The sequence below is a fragment of the Tasmannia lanceolata genome, unplaced genomic scaffold (genome assembly GCF_043159265.1).
Source record: "Tasmannia lanceolata isolate RefF3 unplaced genomic scaffold, GAP_Taslan_0.1 ptg000015l, whole genome shotgun sequence".
NCBI classification, from domain to species: Eukaryota; Viridiplantae; Streptophyta; class Magnoliopsida; order Canellales; family Winteraceae; genus Tasmannia; species Tasmannia lanceolata.
In genome coordinates, this window is record NW_027518692.1 from 51,496,316 (window position 1) to 51,521,074 (window position 24,759).

The following is a 24,759-nucleotide window of genomic DNA, read 5'->3' on the forward strand; positions in this document are numbered from 1 at the left end:
CTCTAAAAAGGTCATAAGAGGGAAGATGAAAAAAAAGCTGAGATAGATAACAATCACAATAAGAAGCATGATACCATGGCATTATCATCCAATCCCTGGTGGGAAAAATATACTGTACATATACACCTGCTACGATTAGTGCTGTTCACGAGGACGACGAAATTTTTTCTTTTTCCAGGCAGGATAAACAAACAGGAAACTATATTTTAACACTCACTCTTGAACAATACCCACCTCCTTATCAACACGCCAGTAATTTGTGTCGTTGAATTCCAATATTGCAATGTCATCTCCGCCAGATTTATCCTTTTCGGGCATCTTCGGAACAAGGTTCTTTTTCAGTGGTCCCGCCTCCCCCACGATCCCCTCTTTCAGTGCTTGCTCCATTGCCCTCTCCGATCCCTCTAACTCGACGCCAACAAATTCCACGTCCTCCTCAAACAACGAAGGCATGCTAGTTTGGTGACCACTGTTAGAATCTGACATGCTAGCAAGCCCGTTTGGGAGTTCGGATTCACCATTTGAGATAGAGTTAGTGATGGACTCTGCGGCCTCTGTGACTGTAGAAACTTCCACCCCTTCCTTGAATGGGTTCCCTTCAGACTCACCAACTTCAGTACCTGGCGATTCACGCCATCCTACCCAATCGGGTAGTGGACGATCACCAAATAAATCATCACTGTCTGTGGCGTCGCACTGGAAAAAACCAAGATCATCCGAAAAGCTTGCTTTCTCCAACTTCAGAGACTCGGTGGAATTAGAAGCTCCCCCGTTAATGGGGCCATTCTCAACAACTCCATTCACAAAATGTGTGCCAGAACCTGAAACCCCATTAACAGAAGTTGTGCTTCCAACTAAGTCCTCATCCTCCCCAACCACCACTTCATCATCGCTACTGCTGCTCCCACCATTAGCTGCCGTTAAGGTGCCATTGAGATTAATCTCATCCATCTCCTCAGAAATGGAGGTGCTCAGAGACTCATTTGTAACTCTGTCTTCTTGGAAAGCAAACCAGTTGGAGTTCGTAAATAAACTGCTGTAACACACCCGCAAGAAAGTACGGACCATCAGTAATAAACAGAACAGTTTAGTCTTGCAAGTTTTCGGATATAAAAAGATAGGAGGAGAGTTTGGGATTCAGGAGATTTGGAAGTAGGTACACTCTTGACCCTTCACTTTCTCCTTGAAAAAGAACAAAAAATGGAGCATCAAAATGATATTTCCTCAATCCCTTCCTCTTCCTCGTCCATTCCGGCTACTGGGCAAAAAAGGAAGCGGTCCATGGACCTGGTGGAGATGGAAGAGGCTCTCTGTAAAATGAAGGTCATGGCTTCCAGGTTCGCACCAACTCCTAGGGAGATTATTAAGGATTTCCTTAAGAGGCAATGGAAGCTCTTCAAGGAGGAAGCAAACCGGAGAGCGGAAGCTTGCTTCAGCGTAACTGGGACCTATAACGGTAAAGATACCCATACGCCAATGCATAAACATCCCTTCTTCAACAAATCACTGGCAGACGAGAAGAATCTGAAGTGTCTCCGATGGGAAGTAGATAAGGCTGTGGGGATTCAGAAGCGGGAAACCCGAATGCTGAGGATCTCGTGTCGGATGAGGAGGTTTTCGCGTTTGAGATTGAGCGTTTCTTGAGGGAACTGGGAAAATGAACGTCTTGACTCTTGAAGGGGGGTCTATTTTCAAGATCTTCAATGGAAGATCGCAAAGTTTTTATGATAAATTTCTATCAGGGGTAATGAAAGGTTTATAAAGATTTTTGAAAAATGATGTCGGTCGGCCTTTTAGGATGGCGGCAGCTTTAGGAAGTTCTGGTTCGAAGGTTGGGTGTATAGGGGAATGATACGAGGAACACCTTTTTTATTTTTGTCTTTTTTATTTTATGGCCTGGAAGTAAAATCCTGGGCCCCCATACGTTGTAATGCAAAGGGGGACTCCTGGTCCGTATCTTACGTAAGCTCCGTATGATTTATAATACAATTCTGTCATCTTTCAAAAAAAAAAAATGACTTGGAAATTACCTCTCTTGGTCATCACCGAGCCGCAGCGACGATATTACAACTTCAGCAGAGTCATCATCAAAGTATACATCCTGCAGTTTTTTAGGTTGGTCAAAACAAATCATATTTTCAAAATATAAACTATTTTATACAAAAGGGTGGGGAGTTCAGTAAACCTGCTACAAATCTCATTTCCTCTTGATTAGTATATTTAACATATTTGTATGGTTAATCCTTTGATATAAAACCAAAAATTTCACGGTTCCTTTAATCTCCTACTTGATGTCCCACATATCCAACTAAGTAAGGCATATATATTCAAGAGCTGTCTTTTTTTCTCCATCTACCTAACTGTAATTAATTTCAAACCCTATTTTATCTCCTGAACTAAACAGTAATCAAACAGAAAAAGACGTGTGTAAAATAGATGCATACCTATATGTTAACTAGACATGTGCTCATCAAATGTTAAGTAGACATGTAAAAAGTTCTTTATTGGGACTACAACAATTGGAAGTATTACCTCAACATCACGCTCGAGCGATCCATGAACCTGTAATACAGTACAATGAAACCAATTGATGAAAACAAAGCAATAATTAGTATAACAAGCGGATTTATCAGCAAAATCATCTCGTTGCTTTGGGTGAATTTTTTTCCCCGCAGGATGCTTAAGAGTGAATATGGTACATAATACCTCATCGGCATCTTCATTTTCATAAATGCTATATCTAAAAGCCTGGCTTAGATTATTTGCTAGGGCAGCTACATCATAATCTCTGTCCTGGAGTTCATCATCATCACTATCCCTCGTTCTTTCCTGCAATGCAGTTGGACGGCTGCAAAGAGCGTGTGAATGACAAATTATTAATTGAACTAAAGTAGTCGAAAAAATATGCAAGGTGGTACAAAAAAAGATGTTAAGTCTGATTTTGGTGTCCAACCCAATCATATGACATAAGACTTTGATGTTTATGGGATTGTAGGGGAATAAATAGTAAGAAGGGAGAACATGAATTCCTTTTTAATTTTAACTATTTACAACGGCACTGAAGAAGCTTAAAATGGCAAAAAATCTTGGAAGTACACATTTCGACAAAACATGTCGTAAATAGTAGAGGCGAGAACATAAATTCATGTTTAATCTTGCTTATTTGCAACAGCACTGAAAAGCTTAAAATGGCATAATTTCTTCAAAGTATGCATTTCTACAGAGTATGTCCATCTCTTTGACAAGTGTTTAAGACCAAATAAATAAATAAATCTTGACAAGGAATGACACTCCATATACATAGAACTTGAAAATATAACCGTAACTTGGACGTAAAACCTTACGAACATGATGAATAGACAGGGCACATATAGTATGAATCACCCTCAAGAACCCTCTAGTATCCAGTGAGACTGACCCCCACACTAGCCATTTGAAAACATTCAGAAAATCTACTTTATGACAAGAGGGCTGGGAAAGGAAGCAATGAAAATCAAGGTACCCATAACAAAACCCTATCCACTGTCTCGTTAGCATCTTTAGTGCCAAATGAACCAGTAAAGACAGCATACCACCATCTCCCCTGAACAACCCATTCTGAGAGACCGGGCAGGCTTGGGCTGCATAAAGAACTACAGTCAAAGCACAATTTACGAAACCCATAAGTGAGGCAGCCATCCGATAATCTTCAGTAGCTGACTATTGCACAGGATTCTTTTCTTTTTTTTAAAAGGTATTGCACAGGATTCATTAAAGCATATAATTGAGTATATCACTGTACTTACTTTCTCCGGGATTAAGAACTCAATCTCTATCGACAAAATGAAAGCCTAACTCAAAACCAGCTTGACACACTTTCATTCAAGTACATAAGGATGTGTTCGGGAATCATTCATAATGTGCATTTTTTGGTTGTTCTACTTTAAAGTTTAAACATCCTAAAATCCAAAACAATGGTGTTCGTTATTTACTTTAAAAAATGCATTTAACGTTTGGATTAGGGTTCTTAATCGTGTAGAAGGTGTATGGTTAAGAAATTGACAAGGAATCTACGCTCTAGGCTCGGATACCAAATGGGGGCAAAGCTAATGGTTCGAGGATGACTTTTTGGTAATTAAGAAGCGATATATGGGTTTTAACTCAACAAAACAGCAGCATGCCTTACCAAATCAGAATAAACAGTCAAATACAACAAAGATATTAGAAGAAATGCTAAGCATAAGAGTTCAACCATCAAAGAAACTAAATTCATCTAAATCAAGTTCGATACAATAATTTCAAAAGAGAAAAATAGCTATCTTTTTTTTTTTTTTTGAAATGGCAGAAAAATAGCTATCTAAAGAATAAAAATCAAATCTCATTCAAATTTCTCCCAGAAAATAAGATCCGTAAAGAAGATACCTAACTAGGGCCCAAAAATGCTAATAGGGTAAGGAAATAAGGAGGTGATGAATGGATCAGAGTAAGGTTTGTTGGTGACAAGTGTAGAGCTGATTGGGTTAGATCGGGTCTTAAAACTGATGGGGAAGGATTGGCTATGCAGAAATAAAAAAGGGGAAGGTTCAAAGGCTGAGATTGAGGAGAAAATAGGTTGAGAGCAACGGGAAACTAGAATAACTACCTGAGAGGGCGCGCTAGGCTTCATGCCTTGATCATCCGCTATCGACAATATGCAAGAGCAAGCCAAAGAGAGGGAAAGAATGGCTATTAACAGTTATGATAGAGAGAAAGAGAGAGAAAATAGATAATCAAGACGGAAAAAGGAATCAAGAACAAGAAAGAAATGAAGATCAATAAAGGAGAAAATTAGGGGTAGAAGGGGCAACTTATGAACACGGGTGAGAGAAAGCGAGGAGAGGTGAAAAGGATGTGAGAAGGGAGACGAAAAGGGAGCGGGCTATGGAAAGTGGGGAGAAAAGAAAAAAAAAGGAGAAGATGAGAGAGAAAGGAGGGGGGCGTACCTTGACTGCTTCACTTTTTTATTTCATAAAACTTCTTCACATTTGGCCTTTAGGTAGGAGTTGATGGGTAATTATAAGAGAAGTAGTGGTTTGATTGATAGGCCCTATAGCTGGCCAGTATGATATGAGTTTAAGTTCACTTAGGAGTTAAGAATTTTAGCCAATTCGAAATATGGTAAATGGACCATGGGTAAAAAGGTTACAACTTATTATTTTAATAAGGGTAAGAGGGCCATGGTAAAATGGTTAGCTTGTGCAGCTCCACAGTCCAAGGTCCAAGGTCCAAAACCCATGCCTTGCAAGCCCTCTTAGGCGACGAGAAATATTGTGCACATTCTAATATTGCACTTTCTTGTTTTCTATCCTTTATAGTGTGTGTTGTCATAATGTCATGTGTATCTTCTATCTGCGAGGATTCAGACTTTTAGGGGGGTGTTTCGGTTGTCCCTAAATTGTTAAGTGGTCTAGTCTCCTTTCTTGTTAATGCTTTTTATCATTGATATTTGTCCTTTATGGCCTAATTATCTTTCGTCTGTCTCAAAGCTGAATGGTGCTTTTAGCTGGCTTTTAGCCGTTTGATCTTGCAGCATACTCAGACGACCGGGCAGAACAAGCTAGATATTATGAAACATGTTAGGGGTCATTAGATTGATTCGGAAAGAGAGGGTGATTATATACCTCACTCGGCTACCCGAACTTTCTTCTTTCATCTGTTTCAATCGGTTCACTTAAAGCGAGGGATGGTTGGCCATGTCGATGGAAGGTATAGGGTTTCGAGAAGGAACTACCAAGAAACCTTGATTCCATTCAAGTTTTCAGCAGGTGGGAAAGAAAAAAAGGCTCTTTGTTGTCGATCGCCTAATGTTTTGGCTTTGAATTCGAGGTGCAGTGAATGATCGACCACTTGGCTCCCTATTCATCGAGTTCGGTGAATAGCGAGCCATCACTGAAAGGAGTAATGGAAGAATTGAACCAATTACTGACATGGAAGACCTCATTATGTACATAACAAATAAACGAATCAAGAAAGTTTCCCTTTTGCCCACATTCATTCAGTCTTAGTGGAGATGCCCGCGCCATTTTCTATTGCTTGTTCCATTATTTCCTCACTGCCACATGCTCCGGGCTCCTACTTTGCCTCTCGCCCATCAACAAATGAATGTGTTGCAACCTAATGAACGAATCTTTTCGATCGAAACATGAGCATCTTGTGTGTGTGTGGCCCTCCTCAGGAGTGGCCACATAAGCGGCTGTTATCCCCTATTTTAAGGATAACTAAAGCACTAGAAAAGCCAGTCACGGTCTTCCCACTGCACGAGGAAATATGGTTCAAATAATCTCTATAGTCATAGTTGTCAATCTCCTACGACTCGTACGAGTCAACTCCCAAGTCGAGTCGAGTCGCTGGGCTTTCAAGGCAAGCCGCATGGGTGGCTCGCCTCTATTGAAGAGTCGTCTAGTGACTGTTCGAGTCACTGGGAGTCGACTCGAAAAAATGACTCCTACGAGTCAAGCCGAGTCGATGAGCTTAGGCTTTCTTGTTTTGTTGGTTGAAAACTTGGATATTGGAACTTAGAACTTAATTATTTTTGTGCATGGAAGTTACAAGCATATAGTTATTTATATTTTTGGCTTAGTGCCTTATTTAGGTTATATTTTTTACATGCTTCATCTTTTGATAGACAATTATATATTTTTCAACCAAATTTATGCTCTTGTCAAAAACTCTTACGAGTCACAAGTCGAGTCGAGTCGAGTCGAGTCACAAGTCATAAAATTAAGAAATCAGGTCACAAGTCAAGTCATGGGTTGACAATTATGTCTATAGCAGTTCCATGAACAATCCATTGCGGGAAACTAAGGACGTTTCCAATACCAACAGCAGCTCCCGCTAAATCAATTTAGTTGCTCCTGCACCTATTGATTATGCACCTTCTAACCATGGTTTCAAATTTCGGTTTCGGAATGCGTTTCGGTTCTCACCGAAACCGAAATTTTGGCCGAAATTGCAATTTTGGCCGAAATTGCAATTTCGGTCGAAATCCAACGAAATCAAATAAAATAATATTTTATCTCCTACAAAATTTCGGCTGAAATTTCAGGATAATATTAAATGATAAATAGAATTGAGATTTTTGGGTGAAATTCCTTAAATTTTGGACGAAATTTAGAAGAAGAACGAAATTTCAGCCGAAATTTTGTAACGTTTCGGGTATACCTGATTTCGATTTCGGTATCCACCGAAACCCGAAATTTCAGACCAAAATTTAAAACCGTGCTTCTAACATCTCAAGTCGAGAATTCTTGTCAAGCTTTTCCTTAGCTATTTTCTGGATTCCTCGTCTATTCCCCACATTCCTTTAATCTCGGGCATATCGAGAGGCCTGGCTAATAGGCTAAAGCGGGGGCCGAAAAGGCATAAAAAGGTGACAAGCGAAGCATTTGGGTTTTAGGTAGGAGTTGATGGGTAATTATAAGAGAGGTAGTGGTTTAATTGATGGGCTCTAGCTGGCCAATATGATAAGTTTAAGTTCACTTAGGGGTTAAGAATTTTAGCCAATTAGAGATAAGGCAAGTGAACTATGAGTTAAAAGGTTACAAATTATTATTTTAATAAGGCTAAGAGGGTTATGGTAAAAAGGTTACAAATTAGAATTTTAATAACAGTAGAAGGCCATGGGAAAACGAGATATGGTGGGTCATAGACTGATTAGAGTTGTAGACATCCCCCATATTTAGGACGAATAAAAACCTGTAAATCAAAGTAAATCCTACATAAAAAATAACACTAGGCCCATAGAGAAAAGGACTAAATCTAATGGCTAAGATGGTTGGATCACACCACTGGTCAAGACTATAATTAGATTTGATAACTATGCAATAAATTCAACACAAACTAAAAAAGCTCAAAAATGGAACATCGGCACTGAAATTTGAAAAGTTGGGGGAGGCTTGCCTTAAAAACTTTCTTGAAACAAAACAACACCCCGAAACAACTTGTAAGGGTTGATTTAACTTGGAAAACAATCAAAACCTCACTATTTTCGATTTTTCTGATCTTGTTATAACGTTTAGATGATGCAAGGATGTCAATCATCAATTTTTGTGTAGTATACTTAATTGCATATTAAGAATAAAAGCATACATACCCACAAGCCCATCGGTAGACATTCTCCACAACATTACGTTCATGTAGAACGTTAGTTTGCCAATCAACCCATTCAGCATTTTCCTAAGTATGCACAAAAAAATAAAACAACGTCAACCAAAATATATTTTTCTTAATGCGATAGAAGGTAAGAAAAAGATCAATTTAACGAGTAGTTTCATAAAATTGTTCCATGCAATGTGGATACCATATCTCCAAACGAACAAAATGCTTTGGCTGAAAGCTACCCAAATGCAAATATTTGATTTCAGAACCAAATTTAGGATAAATAGAATTGGAACAAAGGGGGGGCGAGGTGTCCCCTAACGATAAGTATGGGACTTGGTTGAAACAGTTTTCAGCCCCCAGTGAGTAATTACTGATTAGTCAAACTTGGTCAACAGGCAGAATATGCTCAATACAATAGAAACCAAGGCAGTGCATCTAATAATGTGTAGTCTTGATTGATCGAGGAACCAAGTTGCCAAAGAATCTTCACCTCCAGGTATTGACAAGCACCTTCTACCCATAGATAACCCTTAAATACTATAAAAAGAATAATGACTACAGTGATTTTTTTGAAATGGATAATGACTACAGTGATAGTGGCGTATAATTATAATTATTTTATAAGATCATAAAACAAATTTTCATAACCAAAATTTCTGGTTCAGGAAGTTTGCAGATTAATTTTTACAATTGTGTATTTTCTTTTTGGAGAGACAGGAACCCGAGTTAGATGAATAAAGGAACAAAGTCCAATGGAGGGTCTAGTTCAACAAGACATAACTCATTTATTTTATTTTTTTGAAAGGAAACAAGGCATAACTCATATAACTAGCATGTTGCCAACCATTAAAAAATAAAAAACTTAGCATGTTGCCAACCTGAAGATATGCATGAATGTAGTCGTTGCCATTCCCCAACTGAACAAGCTTGTTAGCAATTCGTGTAATGTGTCCAATATTGCCTGTTCGAGGCAATTGTCTTCCAGCAGCAGGTAATGTTGGCTGTTGTGCCGAACAAAACACAACATCATCTCAAGGATCATGACATAACAGGTGCAGAAAAACAAAATATTATTTAAAAACAGTGACATGGTATTTTCTAAGGGTTTGCATAAGAAAATTTAATTAGTAAGAATATATTACCAGACTTGAATCACTAGAAAGAGTGGGATGTCTGTCAGCTTGGAGAATCTTTCCAATTAAGTTACAATCTTGGAAGAGATGGTCTAGAAAAGTAGTATTCTTGCTGTCCAAGCATGATGCTATGATACTCTCTACATGGTTATGCAACGAATTATTGAATGGGTACCTGCAACAATTATAACAACAAAAATGAAATAATAGGGAACTGCGATGGTTTTGACCAAAATCCAAGGAGAACAAACAGCTTACTCAAAAAAGAGATCAAGGATTCTCTGGATAGCGCCCGAGCTAACCAATACCCTTTCAGCAGCTTCATAACCAGTCCTTAGCAACACTGCAATAAACTCCACAATCTGGAGAAAAAAAAACAATTTCAATAAGGAAATTAGAATGTTTTTCTCTAACAAAAACACAGAGTTTATAAAAGAAAGGAATTACAAAAAAGGGGTGTATCACATCTCCATAAGATGGGGATTATCTTTATGTAGATACATTCCTTCAAAACAAGTATAACAAAGTTTTGTCTCGTATTGGACATCCTATGGAGGAACTTTGTGTTCGCATTGCCCTCCTTCAATCACCTAACTCTTGACTTATGCTTCTGATTGACTTCCCCCAATTTTTATAATCTTCTCAGAATCATATTATACTTCTTTTTAACTCAACATGCTCGCCGCCAATAAAGTCAACCACCACCCCCTCCATTCTCCAATCCATCGTGCCCAATAATCTCATTAAAGAAAATCCTTTCTCACACTAATCAAACAGAAACTCCACATGTTGTGTAGAATTTTAATGTTATGAACCACAAACTAGTAAGCACCCACAAACCACCACCCCTTCAATCAACCACTCCCCCTATCGACTTCAAATTCTGGCACTCCCAACTACGTATTTTCAAATTTTAAAAGGAAATTAGAAACGGAAATGTTATCAGCACTACCATATTTTGATGATCACACTCCTCACTTTATTAAAAAGTACAGTATAGCCCGCACCATAGGATGATCCAAACCATCCATTAGATGGGCCACAGCCTATATAGGTTGTGCCCCAAAAATCATTTCCATAGGCTGATCCTAACCCTCCGATCTATAGAGGGTTAGGATCAACCCTCTATGATTCAGTCCCTCTATAAATCCGAGGGTTAGGATCAACCTATGGAAATGATTTTTGGGGCACAACCTATTTAGGCTGTGGCCCATCTAATGGACAGTTTGGATCATCCTAGGGTGCGGGTCATACCTTACTTTTTAATAAAGTGAGGAGTGCGATCATCAAAATATGGTAGTGTTGATAACATTTCCCATTAGAAAATGTCGATGGATAGTTCCTTAAACTCTTCATGTGTTTCCAACATAAAGTATATTAAACATCAACCCAAAACAACTCAAATAGAGTAACAAAAGGAGAACCAGCAGCCTCATTCATTTCCTCCTAAAGAATAACCTTCAAAGCACTCTTAGAATCATTGTGATAGTTCTGTCCAACAATACTTTCAAAAGGGGTGAGAGAGAGCCTAGTCAACATGAGAAGAAGAAATAAATTTCAACTTGAGTCAAAAATTTTAAACCTTTTTAGGCACCTATAGTTCCTAATATCATGTTTAATGGCACCTTTAGTAGCTAATAACATGTTTAATTTCAAGGCTGCATATAATTTCTGATTTTGTACAGTACTCGAATCCTTCAAAGTCTTTAGAGTATCCAAGTATTGGATAAATGAGTTTTTATATGGTGTAAGGCCTTACAACAATACGGTAGGGGTACCACCCTTGATATTTGATCCAACAGCAGCTCACTTTTTGAGAAGCTGCTGTTGGATCAAATATCAAGGTTGGTACTTCCACCATACAAGGGCCTTATTGTTGTAAGGCCTTGCACCATATAATTTCTCTGGATAAATATACTCAGTACTCCTAATCAAAATCTTATTTTCCGTTGTTGTTTTTTTTTTTTTTTTTTTGAGAGAGAGAGAGAGAGAATCAACCTAGTCAACTTGAGAACAAGAAATAAAAATCCAACTCAAGTCAAAAGTTTTAAGACATTTAGCAAATGTGGAACAGTGTCTATAGTTACTAATATCATGTCTAATTTAGAGGTTGTACAAAATTTCTGATTTTGTACTATACTCGAATCCTTAAAAAGGCTTACAGTATCCAAGTATTGGATAAAGATACTCGGTAAGGGTAAGAGATTGCCTTGAATCCTCCCAATCCAAATCTTATTTTACAATTTTTTCTGAAATTCACATAATCCTCGATTTATGCCAAATCTATTTAAATCTCGCATAGGATGTGACATTTCTGTCTTTTCAGAAAATATCAAGGAAAATTATGCTTTCGTTTAGTCACACAATTCTTTTGATTATTATTTTCTACCTTAAAAAAAGTATGTTCCACTAATGAATAAAAACAAAGACCTGATAACTAAGTCAATCTTAACATTCAGAATGTAACCTTATTTGTGACTTTGGCAAATGATGCCCTTTGTTAAAAAAAAAAATTAAATAAAATTTGTTGTAGTTTAAATTAAATATTCATTTATTTTTCTGTTTATTTGAGTCATAGAATGCAGGTGCTTCGTTTTGACTTTTGATAGGCACTGTTATTAGTTCTTTGCCATTTTCTATTTTTAGAGAAAAAAAATGCTCTTCATTTTCTATTATAACTTGAAATATTAAACTTTGAAATTAGCATGACAGAAATTTTAATAACTTGGTCTAGAAATGTATTACTATATCCTACGTTTAAGGATCTTTTGCCTTACACCGCAAAAGCATATTGGATGTTTGTTGTACATGTACCCTAAGATCTTGAGGGTTGTATAATTCCCATAGCCGATTCAGTAATCGATATCCAAGCAACACAATCCTAATACCGGATTTGTTTTTGCAAGAGTTATTTTGCCAAATACGTTGAGATCACTAATTAAGTTTACTCTAGGGAGATGACCCCCCCCCCCCCCCCCCCCCCCAAGGCAGACTTCTAACGCATTTTGGTGTCAAATCGCATTAAAAGGGGGGCGCATAATCCTACGCGGGGAGAGGGGGGCGGAAAAATCATCACCCTTTATATTCCTAATTGTCATACCATACATAAATGTACCTTAAGGCGATGCTTCCCAAGAGGAGGACGTAGTTCCCCATAAGTAGTTGGCAAAACATTCTCATCAGAGGACACATTCAAAATCATAAGCAAGTCACCTGGACAAAACATTGCCAAAGGTATGACAATTAGTTCAGCATGATTATTTCAGCAAGCAAGTACGTTGATAAGTTTCAAATCAGCTACAAACTTATAGTGCAAGAAAGTAAGATTATAAGAAAACAAAATGCACCAAAACAATAAGTCAATAAGAAAACAAAGATGAGGTATCGTAAGTACGTCGAGAAAAACTAAGTGGACCACCAATTCACTATGTAATTTTAGTATTGTTTCATTAACCTCATTACTTCCCTATGAACTTGTAAACAACACTAACATTATTTATTTTATTTTTTTTGAAAATTAACAACACTAACACTATTGAATGATAAAAGTAGGTGTCCATGGGTTCCAACTTCCAACACAGCAAATAAGAAAGTCTCAACTCTCTAGGCTATCATACATAAAGGCACAAGACGCACTTGAAACTAAGGGCCCCTAGAACTCCACAAGCACAAGGCGAACTGAAATATTTGGTACAACCTTTAATAATTATTTTACATTGTTTATGGATTCTTCTAGCTCAAAAACCCATGTCAACCCAAAGGAGTATATTCAAATGTTTTGAAGTTCTTTGTACACAACAGCCCTGAACAATCTCAAATTAATCTTCCTTACTCCTCCATAGATTTGTATACGAATCATTAAAGGAAAGAAATCCAAACTAAATAAGTACACATCACATAATAACTATTAAAATCGAGTCATGTGAATTCTAGCATGGATCAAAACCTTCTATCAATTGGATGCATAATGCTAAAGAAAGTAAAGTAAAATCATCCCTATCTAATAAGTGAGGCATGATACCAATAATGTTATAAAAGCTTAAGTTAACATAGCATCTGCGCACCAAGTTAAATGAATGTTTTCCCCCATTAATGGATTTTATGCACTGTAGCCCATGAAAGGGGCTTTAACATTGTTTTGAGAGGCTCATTTAACCTCCATTCTACATTGCCACCCCATTGGCAAAATAACAGAAGTGACCTACGTAGCAATGCTCATTTGGGATGCCACTACACCCAAGTGCATGTGTACGCTACTTGTGTCGAGGCACATGCCTATATGGCTTTGCCCCTTAGGGCCCAGGCAAGACAGTATCAACTACCTTTTTGAGGCACGTTCCAATGATGCCTTTGAAAACACTACTCAAGCCACGGTATTATTAAGATAACAAATGTAAGTAGATCAATGACCTCATATCATACCATATAACTAGATCATAACCAACCGAAGGAGTAAACAAAACATATTAAATTATTAACGTAGGCAAAAATTACATTTGAGGCACTTGCCTTATTGCAAGAAATTACACTTTTTGATATAGCGCTACTAGTTATATGTATGATGACTCAAAAAATGTGACTAGGTGGACAAGAGAGGACGCCACTATTATATGGCAGCTCAGTTCTAAGAAATCGAGCATCTCCTTGTTCGATCATTGTTGAAAGGATTTCAAAGCAAAATACAACCAAGGAATTATCTGTTGAATACTTGGCCATTTGTGACAAATATACAAGCAGTTAGATGATTCTAGTTGTAAGAATGTGGTGGCAAATTTTATAGTTTATACAAGTCAAAGTAAATGAAAGAAGAGTCTTGGATAGGATCACCCAAGATGTGGAATAGAAGGAGAAGGAAAGATGCCGTAGGGTTTTCCTACTCAAACCCCTCAGAATCCACAGCTTCATATATAAGATTTGAAGACAAAAATTACAATAATGCCATTAACGATGATGTACCCTATCATAAACCCATAAAATTCATCACTAGAACATAAAATAAACCAGTAACACATATTCTAATCTCAATAATCCCATTCAAGATGGAGCAAAGATATCATCCATGGTCATAGTAGAACTAGAACAAATCAAACAAAACTGACTTCGACCAAGAGCCTTTCTAAACATGTTCGCTGCCTGATTTTTAGATCTCGGACAAGTAAATATTAGCTTTCTAGTGACATTTTCACAAAATATGTGTTTGGTTCTCTTCAAGGTTTAAAATCATGATTTCTGTTTCGATTCCGGTCACCACGGAAACGAAAACGTTTTGGTTTAGATTGGAAACTTCAGTAGATACCCCGTAAAATCATAGAAACGTATGAAAACATATACAGATGATAGAATTATAGTATCAAACTTTATGAAATCCTAGAATAAGCACAAATACACACTACCATCACATAAAAAAGATAGTCATCTGTAATGGCTCCACAACATCGAACACCCAGTGACATCATGTGCCGTCGCACATGTCTGATAATTCAGAATATACCATATTTCACATGTAATTCATCTGAATATGTATACATAATGCATACAGCACGTTTCACATGCAATTCGTATAGTAAATCACTAATATACTTACCATTTTGGTTTCAGTATGCATTTCGATGGGAATGGAAACAAAAACATTTCGGTCATTCCATGTTAGTTTCAGTCGAAATTTAAAACCCTGGTTCTCTCATAAAACATTGGATTACTAGCTATCTAAGAAGCTACCTGACTATCACAAAAGAAGCTACCTGGCTATTAAAAAACATTGTCATTGTATCATCAACCTTTAGAGTCTTCACTCTTCAGTCACATCAACTAAAATGTGGTATGAGCCACAATATCCCCCCGTTGCACTAGAAGCACATGCTGCTTCTTGCTTATGAAAATCACAATAGTCCAACAAAAAAGATACAATATCCTGTAGTCGAGTGTCTTTCATGAGGGAGATAATGCCCAATAGGTATCCGAAAACTGCAGAAAAGTTCTCTGGTCTCAAATGATTATTGAAGCGGAAATTAGGGCAGTTCTTTACGCATCAGAATGCTAGAGAGTAGCTTTCTGGACCGAGCAATAGTTGAAAGCGACTCCCTTAGTGTCATAAGGTGGCTATAGGGATCCCATGCTGTCCCTTGGAGGTTTGCACAATTCTTTGACAAGATCAAAGATAGAGTAGCCGTCTCTTCCATATCTTTTAATCATGTTAGGAGATGGGCGAATAGTGAAGCCAACATGCTAGCGAGGGAAGGGGTGACCAGGGGGTCTTTAGAGATGTTTGATTTTCTTCCTCGCTGATGATTCTCTACTCTGTTTATGCTCTTTTTTGTATCTTCCTTTTCTCATTTATTCACATCGTACTGACCATCTCGGTCGCGAGATCTCCCGTTGTCCTTTCTCGAATAAAATTTCTTTGCCATTCAAGAAAAAAAAGCACTAGCCTAAGTTTCAAAACTAAAACCAACGGCACAAAATCTGAACAGACGCAATTATAAGGTTCATGCAAACCTACAAGATATAGAAACATTACTTTTTCCAATTCATCATACTATCACTAAGGCAAACAAAAAATTTAAGTGAAATACTGGACATATTCACAACAAACCAGGGTATCATCTCCAGGTTCTGCATATTTCAAGTTGCGGAGATGGTTAGGATATTGTCCAAACAAGAACAGGCAGACCAACGAAAATGCTACATGATTTGCAAATAAAGTTTGAAAGGACTGCATCTTTCCTTTAAATAGAGCATATTAGGCTGTCCAGTTGTAGTGGTGAAAGAAATAAAATAGCATGACTTCAAGCAATATACTACAATATTATTGCTTTGAGCTCATATCCGTTTAAGTCCATAGAAAGAGCCACCAAAGGGCAGGACAACTTACTCCCAACACTTTCAAGGAGCACAAAAGTTCCCGTTTCTCCCATTCCATACAGACATTATACAACTGAAAGAAAAGGAACAACTTAAAACACCATTGTCACTCAATTTACAAGTTACAGGAACACAGAGCAAATGTATGAGAACTAAAAGCTACCATTAATTAAACTACATGACGAACAACAAGCACCTAAATGAATCAATATATTGACAGCCAACCTAAATGAATACGTATAATGAATATGTTATCAAATTTATATGCTTAAAATCAATTAGCATGGTGGAAACAGCAAATTAGAAGTAGAGTGGAATTTCAAAATTACAGTATTAAATCCATTCAGAAAAAAACACAGAAAATTACAAGGCAAGGTATTGTATACAATAATAATCCATGGGAAGAAAGTAATTTGCAGGACATGGGACCAAATCAACACAAATTACAGTGAAGAACTTACAAAGTTTTGGGAGCATCGCAGTAACAGTCTCGGAATTAACAGGGACAGGGGGTTCATATAAATGTTGACTTCTGACAGAATAAACAAGAGAAGTGGAAGCTGATCGTTTGGGATCCAGCAAAGATATACACACAGACAATGAGTGAATGAGGGTAGATTTTGATGCTGAATTTTCCAGAGCGTGTCCAAATATTCTCTCGAGAAAGCTGCATGTGAACATAAAGAATGAACAACCACTTATTAGAAATACAAGATTCTTCTATCAATATTAGTTGGAGAATGGCAACCATCTGATGGAATATTCAATAAATACAAACCTTGGGCTAGAGATTTTAATCGTTAGTGGTGATGGAGTGTTTCTTGTTATAGCACAGAGTGTTTCTGCCGCATTAGCATGAACTTCAGGAGGACACTGACACATCAAATTGAAATACATATGGGGTTATTAGGCTACATGGTAAGTTGCACGGAAGGGCCAGTAAAAAGCATGAGCATGAGCACATCAAGACCAAACATTTCATTGGTGTGTATATGTGTGTGTGTGTGTGTGTGTAATTAGTATCGACCATTCAAATATATATATATATATATATATATATATATATATATATATATATATATATATATATATATATATATATATATCAAACAAGTAGAAATGATAAATTATTTGCACAAACAAAGCTTGGTGCTATTCATATAAAGTATCGTGTTTTGACACTTACTGATGAGCTCAATTTATCAACAATCATTTCTAGCAAACTGCTATCAGCTAACCACTGCATCACATCCATAAAATTTGGATACATATGGTCATCAGTGCCTACAAGTCTAACCAAAACCTGTGAAACAGAAAAACCACCATCAACAGAGGAAATAACCATCATATAACAACAAATAATGAAATTGAAAATCAAAACCCACTGAAAATAGCAGAGCGCAATATATCCGGAAAGAATTAACATCTTGTGGGGAATGTGTGATAATACAACCAAGTTTCTCAAAGGAAGATAAGCATTTGAGATACAGAGCATTGATTGGTCAGAGAGAAAATGGGACAACTGTGCATCAATTGTTCATAAGAAAAACAAGAATATATTGTACTGCCAAGAAATTAATGGCAGGTAACATTCAATTTTGTTCCAACTAAGACATCCTAGTGGAACAAAACCAAAACCTAAACATCCTAAACAACCAAGCCTACTCAATGACATAAGGTTATTAAAGTATGACGAACACATACAATTCCAAATTAAAAAAACATGAAAGCGTGTTAACTCCCTGACCTCCATGATAGATGTGATACCTATCAAATCGACCAGCTGGCGGAAAATTTCCTGATGGGCCTGACATAAATCAACCAGAGGGTAAATAAATCGAGTCAATATAAAAGTAAACTCTGAATCCAGAATTGCAGATGTTAGACTATCATAGCAGGCATTGAAAGGCCAAAAGAAAACCAAGCAAACAATCTATAGCATAGAATTGAATATGGGCCACTTACAAGAGCGGCTAACATGGAAATAATGACAGAAAAAAAAAAATAAGAAATGCATGTCAAAATACAATTAGATATGACTATGATCAATAATATAGTATTTTGCATCCCTTCTGAAAATTTTTCCAAAAAATAGATCCCTCATATCACACCAACAAATAACAACTGGTTTTCCCATTATGCTTCGTTTCTTCTTCAATGTCAACCACCACTCCAAGGCATGCCCGACCAAAGTTGTCCTAGTAATGTAAATCATTTGGTCATCGCTAGGTTATGCTGTCATAAATGCGTCTCTAGTGCTTCTATCCAATCAAGCCATTCTCATTCATTAGCTCCAAAGAATCTTGGTATGTCTCTAATCCTCGGATCCATAAGTGGAGATCTTCTCGTCATATTCATGCTATCCCAAATAGCTATTCGAATCTAGGCTCTGATACCAAACGGATGTGAACCCTAGGCTCTATCGGGAATTTAACTGAATACCTAAAGGGCGCCACATGAACTTACTTAAAGCATTTAATTAAGGGAAACTCAAACTCGACTTTTGTCAAACACTTGGGGGCTGAAAATGAATGAACTCTGGAAAGGACCAAAGCACTGAGCTTGGATACAAAAATTATGCGAACCCTTCACAGCCAAGAAAAAAAGAGAAAGGAAATTGATTCCAATCAAATCCATCGGAAAAATGAAAAATCAAGAAAATAAAAAGTAAGTGGACCTGACCCATTGTATTATGACTATATCAGATACTCAAATTTGATAGAAATGAAACTGTGGCGGTGGAAGCAAACTTTTTTTTTTTTATTCCCTTCAACCCCACAAGAATTTGTCGATATTTTCGATTGAACCGTGATCAAGAAAAAATGATCAAGATCGAGAAAAGAGATCAAGATTAAGAAATAGAGAAAAACTTGGATACCAAAATTATGTGAACCCTGGATAGCCAAGAGAAAGAAAAGAAATTGATTCCAATCAAATCCATTGGAAAAATGAAAAATCAAGAAAATAAACAGTAAGTGGACCTGACCCATTGAATGATGACTATATCAGCCATTCTAATATTCAAATTCGAAAGAGATGAAATTGTAGCAGTGGAAGTGGACTTCTTTTTTTTTTATTTCCTTCGACCACACAAGAATTTGTCGATATTTCTGATTGAATCAAGATCAAGATAAATGATCAAGGTAAAGATGGAGATCAAGATCCAGAAATAGAGAACGATAGAACTGGATTGGAGAGCGGTTCATAATCCCAACCGAGAAGGGTGAGAAAAGTGATGGGAGAAAAGAGAAGATAAAGAAAGAGAAAATGATGAGTTTAGAGACAGAAAACTGACCCAATGCGAAGCATCACACTTCAAAAGGCATCACATCCATACAAGAGAGAGAGAGAGAGAGAGAGAGAGAGAGACTTCAAATCTTCTTTTTTTCGTTCCATTTCATAGCATTCAAGAAAAGTCTCATGAGGCAACATATGTAATAAAATAAAGAAAACTAGAAAGTTCTAAAACCCTAAACAAAAACTAATACTTCGAACTAAAATACCCTCGAATGACTTATTGACTTAAATTTCTCGTAATACATATGGAAGCCCGATGTAAAACAATCATAACTCAAAGAACATAAGTGATTTTGATAGGAGAAGACCATGACACCCCTCCTATAACTTAGGGGACAAAAAATTCCCAAAAGACACTTAAAAATTAGAAGATAAGCCCTAGGATGGCCCCCCATCAGGGGTACTATCATATTCCTAGAAATGCAAATGAGACTGCTCATAAGTTAGCAAAAACTGGAGAAGGACGAAGTTGTATTATGGGAAGATGATTTCTGATGATATAACTACACGATTTTTTTCTTTTGTTTCATTTAATAAAGTTATCCTTCCATATAATATATATATATATATATATATATATATATATATATATATGTGTGTGTGTGTGTGAGAAAAGTGTAGCTACACATACGTGTAGCTAACTTAGCTACACCGACGGCTTAAGATACAGTGGACCCCACATTGTTTGTGTGGTGCAAACCATTCATTTGATGGGTCCTCACATAGATAGGGTGTGCCCAAAAAATCAGCTCCATAGGATCATCCCAACCCTACGATTTGTGGAGTCAAAAATGGACTATATATATATATAGCAGAAGAGAAAAGGAGAGAATTATTTGAATTTCTCCCAAAATTCTATGCACACTCTTGGATGGAGAGAACATATATTTCCCAATCATGCCCTCAATCTGTCAAAAGTGCCTCATCTAAGAAAATTGTTTCCCCGTGGTTGCAGATTTGATCAAGTTCCCAAGTATTTTCTTCTCATACTACAAGACGAGATGAAGAAAATCATTAACCTTCTCAGTTGCTCAAGTTAATATCAAGTCGTCAGCATGCATCAATTGTTTTTGGTAATTTTATTAGTACTGTTTCCAGAAGAAGCCACAAGATATATTGAAAAAGGAAAAGCAAATAATTCCTTTAAAGTTAACATCATTAGAATCAAACATGAGAACATGTAAAATTAGAGAGGAAAAAAATGCAAAATATTAGAAAAATAAACACACCAAGCTCGGAAGTCCTCGATGCATCATAGCACATGGTTTATTGAGACAATGGAACCAAAAATGATGGCTAATAGAGAATAGGAATAGATGACAAGGAACTAAAATTCTTATTGCAATCCCTAAACCCGGTACAGAAAGAAAGATAAACAGACCAAAAGATGGTAAACAAGACCCTTATAGACAAGCCAATGCAACAGCAGAACAAGTGTCAAATGCTTTACACTAACGTGGACCAAGCTTCACAGTTGTCGAAAAAATAGGAGAAAAAATAAAAAATAGTAAATAAAATGCGTTCGCCATAAAAGAAAGTGAAGCTAACAATTTCATAGTAGTTCGATTACTTTACACTAATGTGGACCAAGCTTCACAGTTGTTGAAAAATTAGGAGAAAAAATAAAACATTAGCAAATAAAATGTGTTCGCCATAAAAGAAAGTGAAACCAACTACTTACTTGAACATAATTCATAAGCGGGATTGTCTTTCGCTGCATAAGGCATACAACAACCTAGCAAACCACAACATTTACATTAACCAAGTGATATCTTCAGTCAAACAAAAATAATCCATACAACTCCAGCTCAACCACAAGACCATTCATGCACAGAGAGAAAATAATAAAAAATCACATTTTACCTTGCTGAAGTACCCAGCCAGTAAGGTGCCATGAGGACGGTTTGGTTCCAGAAAGAAGAAAAGAAGGTTCATTAACTGCCGCAAGAGTAAACTAGCTTAGTAAGTGGAAGCATTTAGCCATCAACAAAACAATTTCCATTACTGAAGAGGATCATGTACCTCCTCGTTTTCTACTAAGGTCTTCAAGATTACATCAATTTCACAAGTAAAGATCTCACAGGCGATGAAGGGGAACCTAAGTGAAGAGCATAAATAACTCATGAAAACAAAAACTTAAGTACAGAAAAAAATCAAATATTAAGTGTTGAAGGGTGTGGCAATCAAAATGGCAGACTCTAACACCATGATTGATAGTTACGTACTTGAAGGTACGTTTGCTTTCAGCATCCTCAGGAGGTTCCTCCACGATATATCGAAGCAACTGCTCTACCTGAGCTCCATCTCGAAGACTGACAACATATTAAAGCATAAGTGCTAACTTTGCAGACCAACTTTTCAGAATGACTATTACAATTTAGAAAAAAGAAAATATATGTAACTAATTCATATTTCTTAAGCTTCTAAACACATTTAATATTTAATATCTTTTTTAATGGTAAATATTTAATACTTATATCTTTGTGGGCCATATAAAATTTAAAGTGGACTCCAAGATGCACAGGACTTTATTTAAGTTTCCCGCAATGTTTTCCTTTCACGTACAGCTTGAACAAACATGACACGAAAGCATTTGCTATTTCCACTTTTACATTTCCTCCAAATTACTCCGTAGAAAGAATACTAATAAACAGAGAGATAAGCTTTCTGATCAACAAGATCATAACAGATTATTTGAACTCATAAACTGAAAACAGATGAAAAAAACTTCTGGAAAGGGAAGAGCAAATTTTTTAGAAGATATTACTTCAGCCCCCCGGTCATAAAAGGTTACAATTAAATGACAGTCATTCAAGCCAATGCCAAATAGCTCAAGAATCAACTTCGAACTTCACATAAGAACAGGCCCCAAATACCATATTCAAACCCTGATTATATCTAGGTCATCAGTGACGCCGGAGAAGCTGGTATACAGTACGAGTACATGTTACGCCACCAGCCCAAATACACTGTCGCTTAGTGTGTATACACCTTATCAAACCTGCCTAAACAACTTGGACTGAGGGAGTAGGATTAACATGTATATACAAGCGCGCACACGTGTGCGCGCGCACGTGCATGTGCCCATGTGTGTCACCCCAGTGTTTAAAAATGCGGATACGGGCCAATATGCGGCCAAAAAAATCCTTGTCGACCAGGAGAAAACTCGGCCAACAAACATGGTTGACGCGGCGCTAAGTACCCATCTGATGTGGTCATGACTCGGGAGAGGCAAAGGAGTTTTTATTGACTTTGTAAGGCAAATGTATGACAGGGTGGCAAAACACGGAATGCGGCTAGGGGAAAAGGGAGTTGACTCAGGGAGTCCACGATGAGTTTTAAACATATGATCCCACCCATAGACTCATAGTGCATGTTTTGGAGGTTTAGAAAGGGCAAAAAGGAATGCAATATTTAGCTAGAGAAAAAAGAAAATGAATATAACCTTTCTCTTGTAAGGTTAAAATTGTTTTCTAGAGTTTTTTTTTTTTTTTTTTTTTTAAATTAATAGGGAAGGTGAGATAAAAGAAATGCTCCATTGCCGGGACTTGAAACCAGGTCACTCAGGTGAGAGCCAATTATCCTAACCAACTAGAGGCTTTTTAGAGTTGAACTTTACGACTGCTTTCCTTTATTTTGACTTTGATTATATAATTTTAGGAGTTATGGCTTGTAACCTAAGTATCTGTAACTGAAATCAGATAATAAAAAAATAATGTGTTACAATTTACAAGTTGCACCTCTTGATTATAGATGGACAAAATACCCCAAATAGGTGCCTTTAAAATTGAAATGAAATGAAGTAGCTTTTATTGGACATGAAGAAACATTTTGAACAGAATAAATACAAGGCGGCAAGGGAGACAAGATCTACATATGTAAATAGAAACAACTTGGTCAACAAGATCGACATAATTAGTCACTCAATCCATGGAGAAAGCCCGCTTAAATAGGACTCTTGGAACCAATGTGCGGGCAGAGCAGGAAAACAAGGCAAATCTTAACCTATGTTTCCCCTTTTAAAATATATATATATATATATATATATATATATATAAGAGCGATAAAAGCAGCAAATAAAAGTATCTTCCAATCAATCCAGTTTTAAAACAAAGTATCAAAGATTGTATACGGATGACAATAACCTTTACAAACTGAAATGAAATAACTTGTTGAAAGTGGAAATGCAACATAACGGATGGTATTTACAGTCTGCTTGTCCCTTTTTAAAATTAATAAAAAGCTGGAAGTATAGTCTTATTCTGTTTGTAGGCCCAAGACCTATTGTCTCCCCATCTGGGGGTTTGTTTTCAAAAATGGTCATGACAACCTATGATACTAAAATCTTTCAAAACTCTGGAGTATCCAAGTATCGAACAAGGATACTCAGAAAAGTGTAAGGTATATGCCTCAGATGCTCCTATATATACCCCAAAAAAATTTATGTCAATTTTTAATAAATTGGCTCCCTCTTCCAAAAAAAAAAAAACAAAGAAAGAAAATATGTCATACCAGATCCTTCTACATAGAGTTAAAAGAAACAAAAAAAAATTAAGGAATTATGTTTTTATTTAGTCTCGTAACAATTTTTCTAATGTTTTTTATTTAGTCTCAAAAATGCTCATAACGGTTTTGACGATTACTCTTTAAATTGACACCGTATAAGTACAACTACCCCTCACCAAGCTGGTCATTTCACAAAAAAAACTATAGAATCATGGGTGTAAGAATACAAAGTCTCTCAAGTATCAATTGAGAATTGATCTATGAAAATTAAAGCTTGGGGTTTGCACCACTACATGCTAACGAATCAGCATCTGAATTGTCTTCTCTCCGAATATGACTGAGAGCAACCTGACACACCTGATGAGATCCATAGCATCTTCAATCTCATTCTCTAGTTGCCAAGAAAAATTTGCTCCGGACATCATCCACCCAATTATACAATGTTCTTACCTAAGCGAGAAACGTCCCACTAGTGACTTAAATCAGCAAGTGCCTGACCAGGCCCACCTTATTAGTTGGGCTGCAACTCAATTCTGGTTAAGGGAGACACCATTAAAAAAAATCCAAACTGCAAAGTAGTGTAATTTAAATCATAGTTGCCGAAAACTTCCTAGTTGGGTTGAAGCTTACTTTAGAAGCTAAATTCCTCTTCCTTCCCAAATTTTCATGCTTCTTATTTAGCTGATTTTTTTAATAGCAAAAGATTTTATTAATCACAACAACCATGACCGAGCTGGTAGGTAGAATAAGGAAAAAGCGCAAATACAATAGCAAGACGGCCCTCCATGTCAAGGAGGAAGATAGTCAACAACCTCCAAGCCATGCCTAGTAACCACACTAGAGC

At 36.9% G+C, this 24,759-nt stretch overlaps 1 protein-coding gene across 4 annotated transcripts in view; it reads right to left on the minus strand.

Annotated features, from left to right (window-relative positions):
- Positions 1 to 59: 59 nt before the first annotated feature.
- The window catches only part of LOC143892287 (uncharacterized), a 28,064-nt gene continuing 3,364 nt past the window's right edge, over positions 60 to 24,759 (minus strand). Inside the window, exons 2-18 of one of the 4 annotated variants that reach the window (XM_077396788.1) lie at positions 21,635 to 21,721; positions 21,432 to 21,507; positions 21,273 to 21,347; positions 21,091 to 21,144; positions 17,860 to 17,919; positions 17,299 to 17,415; positions 16,891 to 16,985; positions 16,574 to 16,779; positions 12,367 to 12,464; positions 9,510 to 9,613; positions 9,261 to 9,426; positions 8,997 to 9,119; positions 8,111 to 8,193; positions 2,704 to 2,848; positions 2,533 to 2,562; positions 2,031 to 2,101; positions 60 to 1,033 (exon numbers count right to left, since the gene is read on the minus strand). In XM_077396788.1, the coding sequence (XP_077252903.1) occupies positions 214 to 1,033; positions 2,031 to 2,101; positions 2,533 to 2,562; positions 2,704 to 2,848; positions 8,111 to 8,193; positions 8,997 to 9,119; positions 9,261 to 9,426; positions 9,510 to 9,613; positions 12,367 to 12,464; positions 16,574 to 16,779; positions 16,891 to 16,985; positions 17,299 to 17,415; positions 17,860 to 17,919; positions 21,091 to 21,144; positions 21,273 to 21,344 (2,244 nt within the window). In that variant the 5' untranslated portion in view covers positions 21,345 to 21,347; positions 21,432 to 21,507; positions 21,635 to 21,721 and the 3' untranslated portion in view covers positions 60 to 213. Of the gene's footprint in view, positions 1,037 to 2,030; positions 2,102 to 2,532; positions 2,563 to 2,703; positions 2,849 to 8,110; positions 8,194 to 8,996; positions 9,120 to 9,260; positions 9,427 to 9,509; positions 9,614 to 12,366; positions 12,465 to 16,573; positions 16,780 to 16,890; positions 16,986 to 17,298; positions 17,416 to 17,859; positions 17,920 to 21,090; positions 21,145 to 21,272; positions 21,348 to 21,431; positions 21,508 to 21,634; positions 21,722 to 24,759 lie in introns of all 4 variants that reach the window. The other 3 variants (XM_077396785.1, XM_077396789.1, XM_077396786.1) reach the window with 3 other exon arrangements.